This window comes from Brachionichthys hirsutus, chromosome 9 (genome assembly GCF_040956055.1).
Source record: "Brachionichthys hirsutus isolate HB-005 chromosome 9, CSIRO-AGI_Bhir_v1, whole genome shotgun sequence".
In the NCBI taxonomy this organism is placed as follows: Eukaryota; Metazoa; Chordata; class Actinopteri; order Lophiiformes; family Brachionichthyidae; genus Brachionichthys; species Brachionichthys hirsutus.
In genome coordinates this window covers 626077-648974 of record NC_090905.1, presented here as the reverse complement: position 1 = coordinate 648974, position 22898 = coordinate 626077, and the positions used below count along the sequence as shown (strand labels likewise).

General features: G+C 46.2%; 1 protein-coding gene across 1 annotated transcript in view; it reads left to right on the top strand.

Annotated features, from left to right (window-relative positions):
- ect2 (epithelial cell transforming 2) overlaps nt 1-18335 on the top strand; it is a 40360-nt gene extending 22025 nt beyond the window's left edge. The window contains exons 18-24 of the mRNA XM_068743391.1: nt 8232-8310; nt 8465-8584; nt 9502-9637; nt 11755-11909; nt 13314-13421; nt 15496-15630; nt 17835-18335. Of these exons, the coding sequence (XP_068599492.1) occupies nt 8232-8310; nt 8465-8584; nt 9502-9637; nt 11755-11909; nt 13314-13421; nt 15496-15630; nt 17835-18335 (1234 nt within the window). The remainder of the gene's footprint in view (nt 1-8231; nt 8311-8464; nt 8585-9501; nt 9638-11754; nt 11910-13313; nt 13422-15495; nt 15631-17834) is intronic.
- Nucleotides 18336-22898: the final 4563 nt, after the last annotated feature.

The window sequence follows — 22898 nt, the reverse complement described above, 5'->3', positions numbered from 1 at the left end:
TACGAGTACAGTCACACAGTAGCACGTATTACAGTACGAGTACAGTCACACAGTAGCACGTGTTACAGTACGAGTACAGTCACACAGTAGCACGTGTTACAGTACGAGTACATTCACACAGTAGCACGTATTACAGTACGAGTACAGTCACACAGCACGTATTACAGTACGAGTACAGTCACACAGTAGCATCTGTTACAGTACAGTCACACAGTAGCACGTATTACAGTACAAATACAGTCACACGGTAGCACGTGTTACAGTACGAGTACAGTCACACGGTAGCACGTGTTACAGTACGAGTACAGTCACGCAGTAGCACGTGTTACAGTACGAGTACAGTCACACAGTAGCACGTGTTACAGTACGAGTACAGTCACACAGTAGCACGTGTTACAGTACGAGTACAGTCACACAGTAGCACGTATTACAGTACGAGTACAGTCACACAGCACGTATTACAGTACGAGTACAGTCACACAGTAGCATGTGTTACAGTACAAGTACAGTCACACAGTAGCATGTGTTACAGTACAAGTACAGTCACACAGTAGCATGTATTACAGTACAAGTACAGTCAAACAGTAGCATGTATTACAGTACAAGTACAGTCACACAGTAGCATGTGTTACAGTACGAGTACAGTCACACAGTAGCACGTATTACAGTACGAGTACAGTCACACAGTAGCACGTATTACAGTACGAGTACAGTCACACAGTAGCATGTGTTACAGTACAAGTACAGTCACACAGTAGCATGTATTACAGTACAAGTACAGTCACACAGTAGCATGTATTACAGTACAAGTACAGTCACACAGTAGCATGTATTACAGTACCAGTACAGTCACACAGCAGCATGTGTTACAGTACGAGTACAGTCACACAGTAGCATGTATTACAGTACAAGTACAGTCACACAGTATCATGTATTACAGTACGAGTACAGTCACACAGTAGCATGTATTACAGTACGAGTACAGTCACACAGTAGCATGTATTACAGTACGAGTACAGTCACACAGTAGCACGTATTACAGTACGAGTACAGTCACACGGTAGCACGTATTACAGTACGAGTACAGTCACACGGTAGCACGTATTACAGTACGAGTACAGTCACACGGTAGCACGTGTTACAGTACGAGTACAGTCACACGGTAGCACGTGTTACAGTACGAGTACAGTCACACGGTAGCACGTGTTACAGTACGAGTACAGTCACGCGGTAGCACGTGTTACAGTACGAGTACAGTCACGCGGTAGCACGTATTACAGTACAAGTACAGTCAGGCAGTAGCACGTATTACAGTACAAGTACAGTCAGGCAGTAGCATCTGTTACAGTACAAGTACAGTCAGGCAGTAGCATCTGTTACAGTACAAGTACAGTCACACAGTAACATGTATTACAGTACAAGTACAGTCACACAGTAGCATGTATTACAGTACAAATACAGTCACACAGTAGCATGTATTACAGTACAAATACAGTCACACAGTAACATGTATTACAGTACAAGTACAGTCACACAGTAGCATGTATTACAGTACAAGTACAGTCAGGCAGTAGCATCTGTTACAGTACGAGTACAGTCACACAGTAGTACGTATTACAGTACGAGTACAGTCACACGGTAGCACGTATTACAGTACAAATACAGTCACACGGTAGCACGTATTACAGTACAAATACAGTCACACGGTAGCACGTGTTACAGTACGAGTACAGTCACACAGTAGCACGTATTACAGTACGAGTACAGTCACACAGTAGCACGTGTTACAGTACGAGTACAGTCACACAGTAGCACGTGTTACAGTACGAGTACATTCACACAGTAGCACGTATTACAGTACGAGTACAGTCACACAGCACGTATTACAGTACGAGTACAGTCACACAGTAGCATCTGTTACAGTACAGTCACACAGTAGCACGTATTACAGTACAAATACAGTCACACGGTAGCACGTGTTACAGTACGAGTACAGTCACACGGTAGCACGTGTTACAGTACGAGTACAGTCACGCAGTAGCACGTGTTACAGTACGAGTACAGTCACACAGTAGCACGTGTTACAGTACGAGTACAGTCACACAGTAGCACGTGTTACAGTACGAGTACAGTCACACAGTAGCACGTATTACAGTACGAGTACAGTCACACAGCACGTATTACAGTACGAGTACAGTCACACAGTAGCATGTGTTACAGTACAAGTACAGTCACACAGTAGCATGTGTTACAGTACAAGTACAGTCACACAGTAGCATGTATTACAGTACAAGTACAGTCAAACAGTAGCATGTATTACAGTACAAGTACAGTCACACAGTAGCATGTGTTACAGTACGAGTACAGTCACACAGTAGCACGTATTACAGTACGAGTACAGTCACACAGTAGCACGTATTACAGTACGAGTACAGTCACACAGTAGCATGTGTTACAGTACAAGTACAGTCACACAGTAGCATGTATTACAGTACAAGTACAGTCACACAGTAGCATGTATTACAGTACAAGTACAGTCACACAGTAGCATGTATTACAGTACCAGTACAGTCACACAGCAGCATGTGTTACAGTACGAGTACAGTCACACAGTAGCATGTATTACAGTACAAGTACAGTCACACAGTATCATGTATTACAGTACGAGTACAGTCACACAGTAGCATGTATTACAGTACGAGTACAGTCACACAGTAGCATGTATTACAGTACGAGTACAGTCACACAGTAGCACGTATTACAGTACGAGTACAGTCACACGGTAGCACGTATTACAGTACGAGTACAGTCACACGGTAGCACGTATTACAGTACGAGTACAGTCACACGGTAGCACGTGTTACAGTACGAGTACAGTCACACGGTAGCACGTGTTACAGTACGAGTACAGTCACACGGTAGCACGTGTTACAGTACGAGTACAGTCACGCGGTAGCACGTGTTACAGTACGAGTACAGTCACGCGGTAGCACGTATTACAGTACAAGTACAGTCAGGCAGTAGCACGTATTACAGTACAAGTACAGTCAGGCAGTAGCATCTGTTACAGTACAAGTACAGTCAGGCAGTAGCATCTGTTACAGTACAAGTACAGTCACACAGTAACATGTATTACAGTACAAGTACAGTCACACAGTAGCATGTATTACAGTACAAATACAGTCACACAGTAGCATGTATTACAGTACAAATACAGTCACACAGTAACATGTATTACAGTACAAGTACAGTCACACAGTAGCATGTATTACAGTACAAGTACAGTCAGGCAGTAGCATCTGTTACAGTACGAGTACAGTCACACAGTAGTACGTATTACAGTACGAGTACAGTCACACGGTAGCACGTATTACAGTACAAATACAGTCACACGGTAGCACGTATTACAGTACAAATACAGTCACACGGTAGCACGTGTTACAGTACGAGTACAGTCACACAGTAGCACGTATTACAGTACGAGTACAGTCACACAGTAGCACGTGTTACAGTACGAGTACAGTCACACAGTAGCACGTGTTACAGTACGAGTACATTCACACAGTAGCACGTATTACAGTACGAGTACAGTCACACAGCACGTATTACAGTACGAGTACAGTCACACAGTAGCATCTGTTACAGTACAAGTACAGTCACGCAGTAGCACGTATTACAGTACAAGTACAGTCAGGCAGTAGCATCTGTTACAGTACGAGTACAGTCACACAGTAGTACGTATTACAGTACGAGTACAGTCACACAGTAGCACGTATTACAGTACAAATACAGTCACACGGTAGCACGTGTTACAGTACGAGTACAGTCACACGGTAGCACGTGTTACAGTACGAGTACAGTCACACAGTAGCACGTGTTACAGTACGAGTACAGTCACACAGTAGCATGTATTACAGTACAAGTACAGTCACACAGTAGCATGTATTACAGTACAAGTACAGTCACACAGTAGCATGTGTTACAGTACAAGTACAGTCACACAGTAGCATGTGTTACAGTACGAGTACAGTCACACAGTAGCATGTATTACAGTACGAGTACAGTCACACGGTAGCATGTATTACAGTACAAGTACAGTCACACGGTAGCATGTATTACAGTACAAGTACAGTCACACAGTAGCATGTATTACAGTACAAGTACAGTCACACAGTAGCATGTATTACAGTACGAGTACAGTCACACAGTAGCATGTATTACAGTACGAGTACAGTCACACAGTAGCACGCGTTACAGTACGAGTACAGTCACACAGTAGCACGCGTTACAGTACGAGTACAGTCACACAGTAGCACGCGTTACAGTACAAGTACAGTCACACAGTAACACGTGTTACAGTACAAGTACAGTCACACAGTAGCATGTGTTACAGTACAAGTACAGTCACACAGTAGCATGTATTACAGTACGAGTACAGTCACACAGTAGCATGTATTACAGTACGAGTACAGTCACACAGTAGCATGTATTACAGTACGAGTACAGTCACACAGTAGCACGTATTACAGTACGAGTACAGTCACACAGTAGCACGTGTTACAGTACAAGTACAGTCACACAGTAGCACGTATTACAGTGCAAGTACAGTCACACAGTAGCACGTATTACAGTGCAAGTACAGTCACACAGTAGCACGTATTACAGTACAAGTACAGTCACACAGTAGCATGTATTACAGTACAAGTACAGTCACACAGTAGCATGTGTTACAGTACAAGTACAGTCACACAGTAGCATGTATTACAGTACAAGTACAGTCAAACAGTAGCATGTATTACAGTACAAGTACAGTCACACAGTAGCACGTGTTACAGTACAAGTACAGTCACACAGTAGCACGTATTACAGTACGAGTACAGTCACACAGTAGCACGTATTACAGTACGAGTACAGTCACACAGTAGCATGTATTACAGTACGAGTACAGTCACACAGTAGCATGTATTACAGTACGAGTACAGTCACACAGTAGCATGTGTTACAGTACGAGTACAGTCACACAGTAGCATGTGTTACAGTACAAGTACAGTCACACAGTAGCATGTATTACAGTACAAGTACAGTCACACAGTAGCATGTATTACAGTACAAGTACAGTCACACAGCAGCATGTGTTACAGTACGAGTACAGTCACACAGTAGCATGTATTACAGTACAAGTACAGTCACACAGTATCATGTATTACAGTACGAGTACAGTCACACAGTAGCATGTATTACAGTACGAGTACAGTCACACAGTAGCACATATTACAGTACGAGTACAGTCACACGGTAGCACGTATTACAGTACGAGTACAGTCACACGGTAGCACGTATTACAGTACGAGTACAGTCACACGGTAGCACGTATTACAGTACGAGTACAGTCACACGGTAGCACGTGTTACAGTACGAGTACAGTCACACGGTAGCACGTGTTACAGTACGAGTACAGTCACACGGTAGCACGTGTTACAGTACGAGTACAGTCACGCGGTAGCACGTATTACAGTACAAGTACAGTCACGCAGTAGCACGTATTACAGTACAAGTACAGTCAGGCAGTAGCATCTGTTACAGTACAAGTACAGTCAGGCAGTAGCATCTGTTACAGTACAAGTACAGTCACACAGTAACATGTATTACAGTACAAGTACAGTCACACAGTAGCATGTATTACAGTACAAATACAGTCACACAGTAGCATGTATTACAGTACAAGTACAGTCACACAGTAACATGTATTACAGTACAAGTACAGTCACACAGTAACATGTATTACAGTACAAGTACAGTCAGGCAGTAGCATCTGTTACAGTACAAGTACAGTCAGGCAGTAGCATCTGTTACAGTACGAGTACAGTCACACAGTAGCACGTATTACAGTACGAGTACAGTCACACGGTAGCACGTATTACAGTACAAATACAGTCACACGGTAGCACGTGTTACAGTACGAGTACAGTCACACGGTAGCACGTGTTACAGTACGAGTACAGTCACACGGTAGCACGTATTACAGTACGAGTACAGTCACACAGTAGCACGTGTTACAGTACGAGTACAGTCACACAGTAGCACGTGTTACAGTACGAGTACAGTCACACAGTAGCACGTATTACAGTACGAGTACAGTCACACAGCACGTATTACAGTACGAGTACAGTCACACAGTAGCATCTGTTACAGTACAAGTACAGTCACGCAGTAGCACGTATTACAGTACAAGTACAGTCAGGCAGTAGCATCTGTTACAGTACGAGTACAGTCACACAGTAGCACGTGTTACAGTACGAGTACAGTCACACAGTAGCACGTGTTACAGTACGAGTACAGTCACACAGTAGCACGTGTTACAGTACGAGTACAGTCACACAGTAGCACGTATTACAGTACGAGTACAGTCACACAGCACGTATTACAGTACGAGTACAGTCACACAGTTGCATCTGTTACAGTACAAGTACAGTCACGCAGTAGCACGTATTACAGTACAAGTACAGTCAGGCAGTAGCATCTGTTACAGTACGAGTACAGTCACACAGTAGTACGTATTACAGTACGAGTACAGTCACACAGTAGCACGTATTACAGTACGAGTACAGTCACACAGTAGCACGTATTACAGTACGAGTACAGTCACACAGTAGCATGTATTACAGTACAAGTACAGTCAGGCAGTAGCATCTGTTACAGTACAAGTACAGTCAGGCAGTAGCATCTGTTACAGTACGAGTACAGTCACACAGTAGCACGTATTACAGTACGAGTACAGTCACACGGTAGCACGTATTACAGTACAAATACAGTCACACGGTAGCACGTGTTACAGTACGAGTACAGTCACACGGTAGCACGTGTTACAGTACGAGTACAGTCACACGGTAGCACGTATTACAGTACGAGTACAGTCACACAGTAGCACGTGTTACAGTACGAGTACAGTCACACAGTAGCACGTGTTACAGTACGAGTACAGTCACACAGTAGCACGTATTACAGTACGAGTACAGTCACACAGTAGCATCTGTTACAGTACAAGTACAGTCACGCAGTAGCACGTATTACAGTACAAGTACAGTCAGGCAGTAGCATCTGTTACAGTACGAGTACAGTCACACAGTAGCACGTGTTACAGTACGAGTACAGTCACACAGTAGCACGTGTTACAGTACGAGTACAGTCACACAGTAGCACGTGTTACAGTACGAGTACAGTCACACAGCACGTATTACAGTACGAGTACAGTCACACAGTTGCATCTGTTACAGTACAAGTACAGTCACGCAGTAGCACGTATTACAGTACAAGTACAGTCAGGCAGTAGCATCTGTTACAGTACGAGTACAGTCACACAGTAGTACGTATTACAGTACGAGTACAGTCACACAGTAGCACGTATTACAGTACGAATACAGTCACACGGTAGCATGTGTTACAGTACGAGTACAGTCACACGGTAGCACGTGTTACAGTACGAGTACAGTCACACAGTAGCACGTATTACAGTACGAGTACAGTCACACAGTAGCATGTATTACAGTACGAGTACAGTCACACAGTAGCACGTATTACAGTACGAGTACAGTCACACGGTAGCACGTGTTACAGTACGAGTACAGTCACACGGTAGCATGTGTTACAGTACGAGTACAGTCACACGGTAGCACGTGTTACAGTACGAGTACAGTCACACGGTAGCACGTGTTACAGTACGAGTACAGTCACACGGTAGCACGTGTTACAGTACGAGTACAGTCACACAGTAGCATGTGTTACAGTACGAGTACAGTCACACAGTAGCATCTGTTACAGTACGAGTACAGTCACACAGTAGCACGTATTACAGTACAAGTACAGTCACGCAGTAGCATGTATTACAGTACAAGTACAGTCAGGCAGTAGCATCTGTTACAGTACAAGTACAGTCAGGCAGTAGCATCTGTTACAGTACGAGTACAGTCACACAGTAGTACGTATTACAGTACGAGTGCAGTCACACAGTAGCATGTATTACAGTACAAATACAGTCAAACATCCTGTCTAAGAGGAGCATTTCTAAAATGTATTGCCAACATCACACCCATAGCGGTTTAGTTCATGCCGATTGGACAAATGATGGGCTTTGATGTTATTGATTTATTCTGTGTTGTATTCGGCTTTGATGGGCTGGACGCTGCTGTTGTTTTCATCGCTCATCTGTCTTTGCTTGTCCCTTCGTCCACCAGTCACATTAATGAAGACAAACGGAAGACTGAAGGCCAGAAGCAGATCTTTGATGTTGTTTATGAAGTGGATGGTTGTCCTGTAAGTGATGCAAACAAACAGGGAGATTTAACATGTTTAGAATCTAAGACAATCCAAGTGGATAAAAAAGAAGCTTCCGTTTTTTTTAAATACTTTGCGTGTGTTGCTGCTGCCGTTGACCTTGTCTTGCCCTTCGTGCTCGTCTTTTCTCCAGGCCAACTTGCTGTCCTCCCACCGCAGCCTGGTTTACCGAGTAGAGACCGTTGCCCTGGGAGAGCAGCCCTGTGATCGCGGGGAACACGTTACACTCTTCCTCTTTAATGACTGCCTTGAGGTGAGACTCAACGTTAGCCCTCATGGTGCCACTGTGCCACTCCTCTGCTCTGCTTACCCTGAACAAACCTCAGCCTGGCATTTAAATATCATTCTGACATGCAAAAGAGGTGTGGCTTGTGACGCAGCAGTTTATTGTATTGCTTTGTAAACAGTCAACGACCCACTCTGGAGTAGCGTGGCTCGCTCTGACGGAGCGGAACGGGCTTCTGGAATTTGCACCATCACCCCTGGTTTCCTCTGATCTTAAACACTAGCTGCTTTAATCTTTCCGTTTTTGGGCACATGTAACAGGCTGAACTCCGTCCTGTTCCTCTGATCGATTTTAGAAACACAAGTCCGGTACCTTCCATGTAACCCTGCCCAGACAGACGGTGCAGAAAACATGGCTTCTGAATAAATTCAGTGTCTGCTTTAGTTTTCGCTTCCGCTTGGGTGACGTTTCTTTGCTTACCGGTACCTGATGTGTTCACGTATTGTGTGTTGATAATTGTAGCCCCGAAGGCGTCGGCCTTTTGAGACGGGGATCTGTGTGGCTGTGCTGAATCAGGATGTCACTGACTTCCTCCGAATGGGTTTGTGTGCGTGTGCGTGTGCGTGTGGATGTGTGTAATTACCACATTGACGGATTTCTAACAGCTTGTAAGTATGTAGAATGAAAGCGTGAGTGTGTGTGGCCTCCATCCTTGTCATAACGAATCATTGCCTGACCCTTTTCATTCACACTGGCAAAATAACGACCTCCTTTTGTCTTTCTCCGGGTGTCTAATTAATTTGGAATTAATGAGTTGCATCATTGATTTGTTGCCAAATAGCCGACAGCAGCTACAGAAGCACGCTGGAACGCGTGTACTCCCTCAGGCCACACACACACAGCTTGTCTGAAAAGTGACTTTCTTTTTCTCTTCTTCGTTGCAGATTGCCAGGAAGCGACACAAAGTGATCAATACATTTAAGAGTCCACTTGGACAGAGACCGCCCCCGCCACTCAAACACATTGCATTGATGCCTCTCTCCCAGATTCGAAGAGTTTTGGACCTGCAGGAAACGGAGGGTAACGGTTACAATGCTCACACACTGAAAGCGTCTTTGTCTGTCTGTCCCTGGACAGGTTGATTCATTTTCACATTTTAAACATAGTACTGTGCAAAGTTGATTACATGCTTTATTCTGGCAATGTTTAACGCCCGATGCCAATCCTGCCCTTCCTCTGCCCTTCCTCTGCCTTGAGGTGAGACTAAACATCAGCCCTAATGGTTTAATACCACCTCAGCATGGCATTTAAATATCAGCGTGTACATGAGAAGGTCCCAGGGGGGACAGTGAAGCTACAAGGACGAGACTTAAAGAAGGGAGAGGACTTCAGGTACCTCGGGTCAACAGAGCAGAGTGATGGAGAGAATGTGGAAAGGAGGTGAAGAATCGTGTGCAGGCAGGCTGGAACGGGGGGAGGAGAGTATCAGGTGTGCTCTGTGATAGGACGAAGGGACAGGTCTACAAGACAGTGGTGAGGACAGCCATGATGGACGGCTTAGAGACAGTGGTGAGGACAGCCATGGTGGACGGCTTAGAGACAGTGGTGAGGACAGCCATGGTGGACGGCTTAGAGACAGTGGCGAGGACAGACATGATGGACGGCTTAGAGACAGTGGTGAGGACAGCCATGATGGACGGCTTAGAGACAGTGGTGAAGACAGCCATGATGGACGGCTTAGAGACAGTGTCTCTGAGGCAAAGACAGGAGGCGGAGCTAGAAGAGGAGGAGATGAAGATGCTGAGGTTCTCCTTGGGAGTGTCCAGGTTGGACAGGATTAGAAATGAGACAATAAGAGGGACAGTGAAGGTTAGACGTTTTGGAGACAAGGTCAGAGAGACCAGACGTTGATGGTTTGGACATGTCCAGAGGAGAGACAGGGACTATATCGGTAGAAGGATGATGAGGATGGAAACAGGGAACAGGACTAGAGGACGACCCAGGAGAAGAGACATGGACGTAGTGAGGTAGGACTTGAGAGTGGCTGGTGTTGGGGAGGACGATGCAAAGGACAGGACTAGAGGACGACCCAGGAGAAGACACATGGGGGAGGACGATCAAAGGACAGGGTGAGGTGGAGAACGTTGATGACAGACTGACAGGCCGGGGTGAATAAATGGTGTAACCCTACCGGTACTCAGCAGGCGGCCCGCCTTATTTTGTGGCCCCCAACATGCCTGGCTATGAATGCAGTAAAAATAAATAAATGCAGTATATATTTCATACTTATCATATTATTGTATTTATTTCTCCCTTCTCCCGTTTTCTTCAAAATCAGGTGAGAACTTTGTGTGAAGTTTTCCCCCCGTTCAAACGGTGCTCTCTCGCCCTCGCTCTCTTTGTGTTAGTGAAACACACTTCATGCAAGCTCATCTGTCAAGGTGGCACAATATTTGAACAAACATTAAAAAAATACATAACGAAAAGAATAGTTTGTTATAAGTACTAGTGAGATGCAGACTCAGAGCTCTAATATATATATATCTATATAAACTCCATACTGATGGAGAGACTCGAACCCGGTACCTTCTTGCTGTGAAGTGACTGTTAGTTATGCCACCACAAAACTTGTAATAACTATTAAACGATTATTACACCAATATCTGCTCGCACACGTTTTTTAAGTTGTGGTCTCGGTCATTTCTGTCCGTGTCCACGTTTTCTCTTTGATGAAGAGGGCTCGTGAACGCAGAGCAGACTCTGCGCGGACTCGGCGCGGACTCTGCGCGGACTCTGCGCGGACTCGGCGCGGACTCTGCGCGGACTCGGCGCGGACTCGGCGCGGACTCGGCGCGGACTCGGCGCGGACTCGGCGCGGACTCGGTGCGGACTCGGCCGTTGCTTTAAGTACGACTCCTGGTCTGTTGAAAGACGTTTCTATTCTCGGAGGTTGTCGGCTCCTCTTCTTTCTCTTCAGTTGATCTTTTCCCTTTTGCAAAGAAGCTCTCCACTTTGAAGCACTTCAGAGAAAGTCCACTCAGGTTTTCAAAATAAAACACCTGTCAAATGATTTATTCTCCCTCAGCGGACCGGTACCAAACGTCTCACGGACCGGTACCGGTGGTCGTAGCTCTGATGGTGCCTCTTATTCTCTATCGATGTATGCCATTGCTCACTCGTTCCCCTTTTCCTTTCAGAGTGTGTGAATGCGTTTGCCTTGGTGGTTCATCCTCCAACTGAACAAGATAACTTGTTGTTCAGCTTCCAGCTCGCCGGCGAGGAAACGGTTAAAAGCACATGGCTGCAGACGCTCTGCCGCCATGTTGCCAACACCATCTGCAAGGCTGACGCGGTGAGTTGCTGCTTCTCCCTGCTCTGTCCAGGAAGCTCCATTCCTTTGTTCGGTCGACCCTGATATTACGGGTTGTTGTGTTTTTCATAGTACGGTACAATATTTTTGATGGTAGAGCGGAATGAGGCTCGATGCCCCCCCCCCCTTCACCCTCAGGTTCTTCCGCTCGACGTTCGCAGCAGACCCGCATTGCTCATTTGGCTCTTTTGCGTACAAACGGTTGATAAATGAGGTTGATAAATGAGGTTGATAAATGAGGCCCCAGGAGACGCGTTGTCCCTCTCTGGGGCAGAAAGGTCTCCTGGAGGTTTCCGGCTCCTCATCTTTCTCCTCATCTTTCTCCTCAATTGGGCATTTCCCTTTTGCAAAGAAGCTCTCCAAAGACGTTTGTTTCGTACAAACCTTTTCTAGTTTACGGCTTTATTTTTATCATGTGACTGAAGAATGGTGAATGTTTCCAAATAAAACACCTGTCAGACTCTAATCAATACAATGGAAATTCTACAAATTGTGTACTGTATATATATATATATATATATACCTCTGTATTTTGAAATGAAATTCATTATGAGATGAGACCAGGATCGGTTGCTGTGATGAAGTATCGTCACATGATCGTGTTCTGATTTGAGGAACTATGGAATCAAATGTTAGACCTGATTCAAATGGAAGATTAAAAAGTATATCTGTTGGGACCATTGACTCTTTCTTTAATCCACATTTGGTTCTCTTCATCCCTGTGTTTGTGGTAATGCCGGTCGAGCAGCTTGTGTGTATTTTGATGTGTTTTACTATATTTCAGGCTGCACAGATAATCCATGTTAGTTATGCCAGGCATTTATTCCAGAATAGTTGTTTCCTTGTATTTTTTCCAGACTATTCTTTTTAGTTTAGGGGATTCATGGAGTGCAGACTTGTTAAGGGCTGATTACGCTCAACGATGATAGAGGCCAGTGGTAAACGCTATGTGCTGTACTAACCACAGCAGGCAGGGGGCGATGTTGGCCTCTGGCGGCTGCCACAACGCAGGTGCATTCCTAATGCTGATTTCTTTGGGTCAATGAAACGGAGCCTTGCTTGTTGGGCTCTGCAGGGTGAGGGGGGGCGAGGAGCAGAGCCTTTATGCTTTATGCGTGTGTGAGGGGGGGTTCTGTTTGTATTGATGACGTGTTTTGTATGCGTGTGTGAGGGGGGGTTCTGTTTGCATTGATGACGTGTGTGAGGGGGGGTTCTGTTTGCATTGATGACGTGTTTTGTATGCGTGTGTGAGGGGGGGTTCTGTTTGCATTGATGACGTGTTTTGTATGCGTGTGTGAGGGGGGGTTCTGTTTGCATTGATGACGTGTGTGGGGGGGGGTTCTGTTTGCATTGATGATGTGTTTTGTATTGTTTTCTTGTCACCAGGAGGACCTGATTCAGAGCACAGAACCAGACTCACTGCAGGTTAACACCAAGGATATGGAGAGCACCCTCAGCAAGGCCTCGAGAGCCATCAAGAAGACCTCTAAAAAGGCAAAGACACACGAGATACTTTACTTATCCCGAAGCTATGCTCTTCTGTGTGTGTGTGTGTACAATATATATATATATATATATACCGTATTTTCCGGATTATAAGTCGCGGTTTTTGTCATAGTTTGGTCGGGGGTGCGACTTATATATGCTTTTTTTTACAAAATCTGTGAGCGCAGAGACAGTAGCCTACACATTTCTATAACAGGTGTTACAGGGAACTCTGTGACCCGTCAGAATCTGTCGCGGTTTCTGGAGGTTCAGAGTTATCTGTCACACCTGTTATCTAAAAACACAAATTAGAAGGGCTGATTGAAAATGGCGCCGAAAAGAAAGTCATATTCCGCGGCTTACAAGCTTCAGATAGTGAAATATGGAGCCGAAAACGGCAATCGAGCAGCAGAAAGAAAGTTTGGAGTGAGCGAAAAACTTGTAAGGGACTGGCGAAAAGCGGAGGTTACGCTTACTGAAATGAAGAAAACAAAGAAAGCTAATCGCGGGCGACAAGCTAGGTGGCCGCAGTTGGAGGAACGAGTTCACGCATGGGTGCTTGAACAACGTGCTTCTGGGAGAGGTTTGTCAACGGTGCAGTTGCGTCTCCATGCCCAGGTGGTTGCCAGGGCGGTGAATATAAACGGCTTTGCGGGAGGACCTTCTTTGTGTTACCGCTTCATGCAACGCAAACGCCTCTCTATCAGAGCAAGGACGACACTGTCCCAAAAACTGCCAGCGGACTTCCAAGCCAAGGTTGACAGTTTCCGCGCGTTCATTGAAAAGCATGTAAGTGATCACAACGTGACACCGGATCATATTATTAACATGGACGAGGTCCCCCTCACTTTTGACATCCCCATGGGCCGAAGTGTTGCAGAGAAAGGGCAAAAAAGTGTGAATATCGTTACAACTGGTCATGAGAGATCACACTTCACAGTGGTGCTGGCATGTTGTGGAGACGGATCAAAACTGCCACCGATGGTCATTTTCAAACGAAAAACCATGCCAAAAATCCAATCCTCCTCAGTTGAAGTCGCCGTGAACGAGAAAGGGTGGATTGATCAAGAAATGATGAACTTGTGGCTTACAAAGTGCTACAATAAGCGACCGGATGGCTTCTTTAGAGCACGCAAAGCTCTGCTTGTGATGGATAGCATGAGAGCGCACATCACACCACAGTTAAAAAATAAATTAAAAGTTTTCAACTCCATACCTGCCATCATCCCTGGAGGCTTAACCAAAATACTCCGTGAATAGGAGCTTTAAGTCAGTTTTGCGTAACCTGTGGGAGCAGTGGATGACGGATGGAGAGCACAGCTTCACGGCAACCGGGAGAATGCGCCATGCAACTTTCCTGGAAGTCATTGAATGGATCGACAAAGCATGGGCTTCAGTGACAACCGTAACCATCCTGTCGGGATTCAGAAAGGCTGGAATAATTGGAACTGCAACTGACGACGAGTCTGATGTAAGCGACGTAGAAGAGGAAGCGGCGTCTTGTCTACCTGCCGAGTTGGGGGAGTTGTTCAAAAGTGACACCGAGGATGAAGATTTCCTTGGATTTCGTGATTCGGAGTAAAACCTGATATTTTGGTAAACGTGTTAGCATGTTCTTTGTGCTATATGTTGTTTGGTGTTGGATTTTATCAAATAAATTTTCCCCAAAAATGCGACTTATCCTCCAGTGCGACCTATATATGGTTTTTTCTTCTTAATTATGCATTTTTTGGCTGGTGCGACCTACAATCCGGAGCGACGTATAATCCAAAAAATAAACGACAACCAGGTGCAGCCGTTATCGTCATCCACATTGTCTACCTGACACGGGGCCCCCTCCTCTCCCAGTGCGGTAATGGTCCTGAATCTCTGACGGCGGCGTGCGGGGGGGGGGTTGCTGCTCTGAGCTTGGACATGGTCCTCCCCTCCAGTACTGTCTCCACAGTGTCCAGGCGCTGCCACCCCAGCACACGACACCTGAGGGAGTTGAGAGGGAGACGTTCACGGAGGCCGGCCTCCTCAGGACTGTTATTAAGTTTGTTCTCTCGCTCTCTCTCTTTGTGTCTGTTTTCATATGGACTAGGTAACGAGGGCTTTTTCCTTCACAAAAACCCCAAAGCGTGTGATCCAGAGGGCGTTCATGGCCAGCGGTACCCCAGAAGACAAAGGCCGGATGCTGAGCTGTGAAAACCACATTGGCAGCAGCTCCACCTTGGCTGTAAGTCGTAGCTTCCTGTCTGAACGACGCCCACCTGGCATCGTCGTGTCTGCCCACTCCTCTGCTCTGTATGCAAATGAGCATGGACGAAGGGCGGAGCAGACACGTCGTTTCTGTTAAATTAATAGCAACACCTTCATTCATCTTTACCGTGCTGGAGCCGATCCCAGCAGCCTACGGGCGAGAGGCGGGGCACACCCCGGACAAGCCGCCAGTTCATCGCAGGGCCACACATTCAGGGGAACCAATTCTGATCTGCATGTCTTTGGTGGCGACGCAGGGAAGAACATGCAGAACATTCTGTGACCTTGCTGTGACCTTGCTGTGAGGCAACGGCGCCACCGTTGGGCCCGAATGACAAAACCAAAATTATCAAGTTCTTGTCATCCCTAAAATTGAAAGGAAACCACTTGTGTGGGTTGTAGGCTCCGCCCCATGCTACCACTAGAGGGCGTAGGAGAAGTGAGAGGTGGTCTGGTCACCACCTACAGAACCCTCCTTTATTGGGGGTGTCGTTGATCTCACAGAAGTGGGATTGACTTGTAGTTACATTGCGTTGTTTGAGTGTTCCCGTGTGTGTGTGTGTGTGTGTGTGTGCGTTCGTGTGCGTGCGTGTGTGTGTGTGTGTGCGTGCGTGTCTGTCTGCGTGTGTGCGTATGTGTGTGTGTGTGTGTGCGTGTGTGTGTGTGTCTGTGTGTGTGCTTGCGTCTGTGTGTGTGTGTGTGTGCGTGTGTGTGTGTGTCTGTGTGTGTGCTTGTGTGTGTGTGTGTGCGTGCGCGTGCCAATATTTTCACTTTTACTGCAAATGAATATCGGCTCCAAATATCGCTTATCGGCCTCCCTGACTACTAACAATCGGTATCGTCCATAAAAAACCAATATCGGTCGATCCCTCGTTGATAAATGCGTCAGATAGTCAGGACTAGTAAGTGTTTACAAAGTGTGCTTGCTCTGCCTTTCCATCTTCTCATTTCCTTTCTGTTCTGTCCATCGTTTTCTCCTTTGATCTCTGCATCAAACCCTCATTGCGTCAGCCATTGGGGTCGACCTCGTTAAAACGCAGGGAAAGGATCTTTGCCCTCACGTTTCAGGTCTTGCGGAGAATTGATTGTAGCATTTTTCTTAAACTATTCATACAGGTTTTAAGTAATTGTGCGTGAATTAGAAGAGGTCAAATCTCACGATTCTAACAAAGCGGAGCGGCGAGTATCAATCCAGCGGCCGCATGCTTAAAGCAGATGTGGGATGTGTCGGCTTTAAAAACACAAAGGAAAGCAACAATTTGGACAGAAGTACGGCGGCTTGCAGGCTGTCGCACAAACGTGAACACAAATCTGAAGAGAACGTCGATCCCTTGGTCTGCAGTCTGGTGGGGAGGAGGTTTCTGTTTAGGGTCAGAGCTTACAGGCCTGAAGCTGCTCTGCTAAGAGGGGTACCGTTTTAATTTGGCTTAAACGTTGCTCCAATTGGCCGCCATGGTTTATTTTCACTCACCTGTAATTGATGCTTTCAGTTCAATTCATTTGATCCAAGTCACCAAATTCACCGTCCCTTTTAAAATCTTTCAGAAAATGATGTGTGTATGGTATTGGGATCAGAATGCTGCTACAGCCCTGATTAGCAACCCAAGAGCGTTGGGAACAGTCATCCGAGCAGCTTTACTGCGCTGGCTGCGGGGCCGAGCTCTCGCTGCCGTTGGGTTGTGTCTCCGGAGACGGTCCTTGTCCACTGGACGTTGATATGTGAACATGTGACGAATGCTACCGCTGTTTTGGCCATCGTCCACTGGCCATCGCTGGATGTGTCAGTGTCGCACGGCAGCCGGAGACGGTTTGTTCTGTCCACATGCCTTCCTTAAGTCTCCAACTAAGAAGCAGTTTTTAAAAACATCCCTTGACAGGCTCCATATAAATATGACAACGAGCCCAAAGGCCTCAAAAATAGCAAGGGACCAAGTTCTGATGGTTTCCTGTCCGTACGGAACTGTTGCACCTTTATTTAGCCTAGCGGTAAATGCGTAAATATTAGGTGGCCCAAACTGGGAGACCCAAAATCCTGCTTGTTGCAGTGATAAAAGAAGAATAGCAACTGAGAGAGAGATGAAAAGCATGGCCCCTGGCAGATGTCTTTGCTTGCTCCTACAGATGATGTTTTATCCCTTGTTGATGTCCTGCTCCGTGTTTCTCTCCTGTTATGTGCTCCAGATGTCTCGCTCTGCATCCACGTTCAGTTTGAGTGACTCGTCTAGCGGCGGTGCCGTGGTGCAGCGCTCTAATTCTCTGGATCATCCTCCTGTCAGAGCCAGGGTCCCTGTCTGCATGCGTACCCCCTGCAGCCCGTCTCCAGTTCCAGGCCGCAGTCCTGCCTGCAACACTGCCCCTGAGTTTAGACACAACCTTTGCCCCAACTATAAGTCCATTCTTCATGCCCCGTTCTTGACGCAGTCAGCTCAACCTCATTCAGGCCTCCACGCGTCCCAGCGGGCCGCTTCAACGGAGCTCACTTCCATTCCAGCTGTCCAAAAGTTCAGAACCTCTCGGGCATTGAGTCACCATGCACCTGTGGGGTTACAGCCAAGGCCCCCCGCTCCTCAGACACTTAATGCCAAAGGGAAGGCCTTTCCTGGGGCATGCAGGGACCCTAAAATACCCGTGGACCCACACAAGGCTTTGCTGACCAGTCCTCGGAAGGAGACTCTGCTCTAGACCATCGCTAAGTTCAGCCCTGGAGTCTGATGTGAGCGCCGTCATGAATAGTGCTGTCGTCTTAACTGGGTGCACCGTGCATGTTCACAATGTCCCTGCTGCACAATCCAGAGGGTTCTGGTTCCAAATCAGCCCCTTGGAAAATCAAATCTGACATGGTCTGCTCTACAGCGGAAGTCTGAGCTCCAGTCATTTATTGATGGGGGTCTGAGTCTGGCATCGATTTTAATGGTTGATTTGGACATGCTTTGCCCCTATGAATGACCTGGTTCTGGTTCTGGGGCTGGTGCTGGTGCTGGGGCTGGTTCTGGTTCTGGGGCTAGGGCTGGTTCTGGTGCTGGGGCTAGGGCTGGTTCTGGTGCTGGTTCTGGTGGTGGTGCTGGTTCTGGGGCTGGTGCTGGTTCTGGGGCTGGTGCTGGTTCTGGGGCTGGTTCTGGGGCTGGTTCTGGTGCTGGTTCTGGTTCTGGTGCTGGTGGTGGTGGTGGTGGTGGGGCTGGTGCTGGTTCTGGTGCTGGTGGTGGTGGTGGTGCTGGTTCTGGTTCTGGTGCTGGTTCTGGTTCTGGGGCTGGTTCTGGGGCTGGGGCTGGTGCTGGGGCTGGTTCTGGTGCTGGTTCTGGTGCTGGGGCTGGGGCTGGTTCTGGGGCTGGTTCTGGTGCTGGGGCTGGTTCTGGTTCTGGTGCTGGTTCTGGGGCTGGTTCTGGTTCTGGGGCTGGTGCTGGGGCTGGTTCTGGTGCTGGTTCTGGTGCTGGTGCTGGGGCTGGTTCTGGTTCTGGTGCTGGTTCTGGTGCTGGTTCTGGGGCTGGGGCTGGTTCTGGGGCTGGTTCTGGTGCTGGGGCTGGTTCTGGTTCTGGTGCTGGTTCTGGGGCTGGTGCTGGTTCTGGTGCTGGTTCTGGGGAGGTTCTGGTTCTGGGGCTGGTTCTGGTGCTGGTTCTGGTTCTGGTGCTGGTGCTGGCTGGGACTGCTCACTCGGTGGCTGTAGGTGAAGAGCTGCGCTTTTGCCCAGATGAAAAGCTTTCCGTCTAAAAGCATGCCGTCGCATGAGGAATGATTTGTTTTCCTGTCAGCCTGTTTCAATCTACTTTTAGAAGCAGGTGCGTCACTGCCCCGCCTGCGTGAGGCGCACTCTCGCTGAGGAAATGGGCCTTTGCGTGATGGGATGAGTGCCTTTAGATGTGAACCACACAAACGGCAACTGGGTGAATCACCATGTCATTCTACTCTTGAGATTCATGCTGGATTTAGGCATGAAACTAAATACAGAGGAATGTTAGGCGGGTTGCTGGTGCGACTCTTCCCTTCCTTCTCTTTTAAAGAAATGATGCATGGTAGCAAATATAATGTATTTAAAACAAAATGATCAACAAGCACATTTAGGAAACGTATTCTTTTTAAATCAGTGTAAATCCATGTTGTCACACGGATCCAGTTCTATGAAGCTCATTTGATGCAAGATGAGACATCGGTTAGTTTGTGGGTGTGGCCCTGAACGCCAAGCGCTTTATAAAGGAGAGACACTTCAATTTAACAGGTGGAAATCCACTGCAGTTTGTCTCAGTTAGTTCAGTGCCAACGTTTGCTTTTGAGACAGAAAAGCAGGAATCATTTATCAGTGATTAAAATGAGGCGGCGCAGAGCCGCTGGCATCAGACCGGGTTGAACTTTCCTCATTTCTTTTTCCACACGGTGTGTCTGTCAACCTTATTTAAATGTTTCATTACTATTTACTTATATTTTACCGCATCCTTTCAAGTCTGTGCCATTTTGTATCATCAAAGACATTTCAGTAACAGGTGTCTGAATGCTCGTGTTTCCACCTCACCCATCCTGACCGTCAGCAGGTAACGGCACCGTTACTGAAAAACAAGGGACTTAAACCTGGTTACCAGCAGTAGCGCCGCACGTTCCCCTGCCAATGTGGTCGTTCTGATCCGGTTACCAGTGGACCTGTTCGCCTCAGGGATGTTCCAAACACAGGGTTCACATTTTACCAGTGTCATTCTTTGCTGTTTCACGCAAATCATTTCCATAGTTTTTGTCTTTTCAGGAAAGAAATCCTAGAAATCTGCTAAATCTGGACTAAATGTAACGGTCCTGTTGCCTCTTCAAAGTTCAGCAATACATTTATTGGCTTTACAAATGTTCCAGGCAAGCGTGCTCCGAATCGTCCTCGTTTGGTTGGCTGTTCTCTTTTACAGTGTCCCAGCTTTTTTGACCTGCATATATGAACCCGGCTGGGAACAGACAACAACCATGGTTCTATTTGTCTCTGCAGGCGCAGCGCTCCCCTTCCATGGCCAACCTGTCTTCCATGTTTGAGAGGAAGTACCACACGTTCAGTCGTTCAACCACCCACCTTATCTGAGAACGCCGTCTCGCTGAGGAACAAATATGGCAAAGACAATAACGACTGACCGGTTTTCACGCATCTTTCCACACTCAGTGGGATCAAAGTGGGACGGTACCGCGTCATCCTCAGGGGCGCTCTGTGATTGGCTCTGGTAAAAATGAAGGGCGGTCTGCACCTTTCTGCTCTCGCTCATGGATTATCTCAGCAAATTTCTTTGAGCGGTTTGACTGAAACTTGCTGAATACTGTTCTGGGTTTTGCCTACAGACAGTCGTTGGCGTTCTCTAACGATAACGAGTATCGTGTCTGTGTTCTGGACTCCATGCCTCTCCAAATGTCACTTTGAAATGTTTTCACTGCTTTGGAGAGCAGCACTAGCCGTTATTTAGACTCCCGTCCTGTAATGTGCTGTTTTCCCCTCCGTGAGTGACCTTCATATTACCTGCTTTCACTTTTCTTTTTCTTTTAGTCAAGTACACATATTTAATATTACTTACTATAATTAACCAACATTTAAATTAAAAACTTCCAGCTTTTATAAAGCTTTGATTTTAACATTTAAGAGATTTGGTTAAGAAGAATAAAAGCATTTCTATCTTGCTGCCTCACTCTTAGAGATTCTTTTACAGTGTGCCTGTGCTGTGTGTATATTTAAAGTAGATGCTATGTGAGTGTACATATTCATTCTTCACGAATACATACAGTATAAATGTTTGCTCTCTTACTGTGCATGATTTTCCACTGTTATCTACTAGTTCCAATTATATTTTGTTCACTGAGCTTCCTTTTGTTTGCTTTTTTAATGCACTTCGAAATGTACCTGAGAATACTTTAATTCTGTATTTCTTTCGTCACTACAACATTATAAATCAACTGTCGGGGGAGCTGACTAAATATGCCAAGTTATACTTGTGAAAATAAACTCTTTTAATTTCTTCTTTCTGTCCTAAATAGTTTTCTGTTATTAGTGCGCCTCTGAAGAAGAACATGCCAAGAAAATAATACCAGCTTGCTACAGCTCTGTAGTTTATTTCCAGTCCCGACCATAATCCATAATTGACTAATCAAGCTGCTTCAGTGGGGCTTGAAATGTTTGATTCCCTAAATATTTTTGGGAGTTTCCACTTGAATTTGGGATCTATGAAAGCCTCTTTTGTGGAGCGCCTGCTCCTCGGTAATAATCTAGTCGATTGCACATTTGATATTACCGTTTTTCTCAATTGGTTTGGCTCATTTCTTGAAGGCGAAATAACAAAACTAGCTTATTTGGCGAAACAGTTTTACAGTTCACCACAAAACCATACCTTACCGGCAAAAATATATCTCCCAAAAAACGTTCACTCATGTTTCAGAATAAAACGTTCACTCATGTTTCAGAATAAAACGTTCACTCATGTTTCAGAATAAAATTCCCATGTAAATAGTCATTGACACCAAATTTCTAAGAATCCTTCTCACTTTCTTTGGCCATTTCTTGAAACAGGCCGGACATTCTCAACAGTCTTGGTACTTTTGCCAAAATGACCATGGTTCTCTCCCAAACAGTGCATTCATTGGTTACAACCGAATTCTATTATGAATTGATTTTATTTCGGTTCACTTTTTAATAACACAGACGAAGGATAATGCAGTGGCTGTTACGTTTCAGGACCCCTGCAATAGCTGATCTACCGTATTACCCTTTCCCACACTCCGACAAACACTTTTTTCTTCTAATACAGTAACAGTATTGCTGTATATTTCAAAGCTTTAATGTAACTTTCACAAAACAAACTCGCCATAACGGGGAGCGGTCAGATGTCTTTCTCCAGGCCGAGATGACCACACCAACAGCAGGGAAACGAGATGTAGCTGTCGTTGAGGCCAGACCCCAGCTACGACATCCACAGCGCCTTGGAAGGATGAACCCTCCCAGCATGTTGCGGCCCGGCCCGTAAGATTCAAGATTCAAGATACTTTATTGTCATTATGCGAACATAATAAAATCGTGAGAAGGCCCACGGCTTAAGGCACACATCATAACATAAACTAAATTCTCTCTCTTAAGAAACAATATATATACACACAGAGAGAGTGAGAATCACAGGCAGTAGTGCAAAATAGCAGCAGCAGCAGCAACAGGGCCGGCATAAAGCGTCCCAGATCGCTACGAGGGAACGACTGCTTTCACAGCTCGGGGGAAGAAGCTGTTCCTGAGCCTCGCAGTGCTGCTTCTTA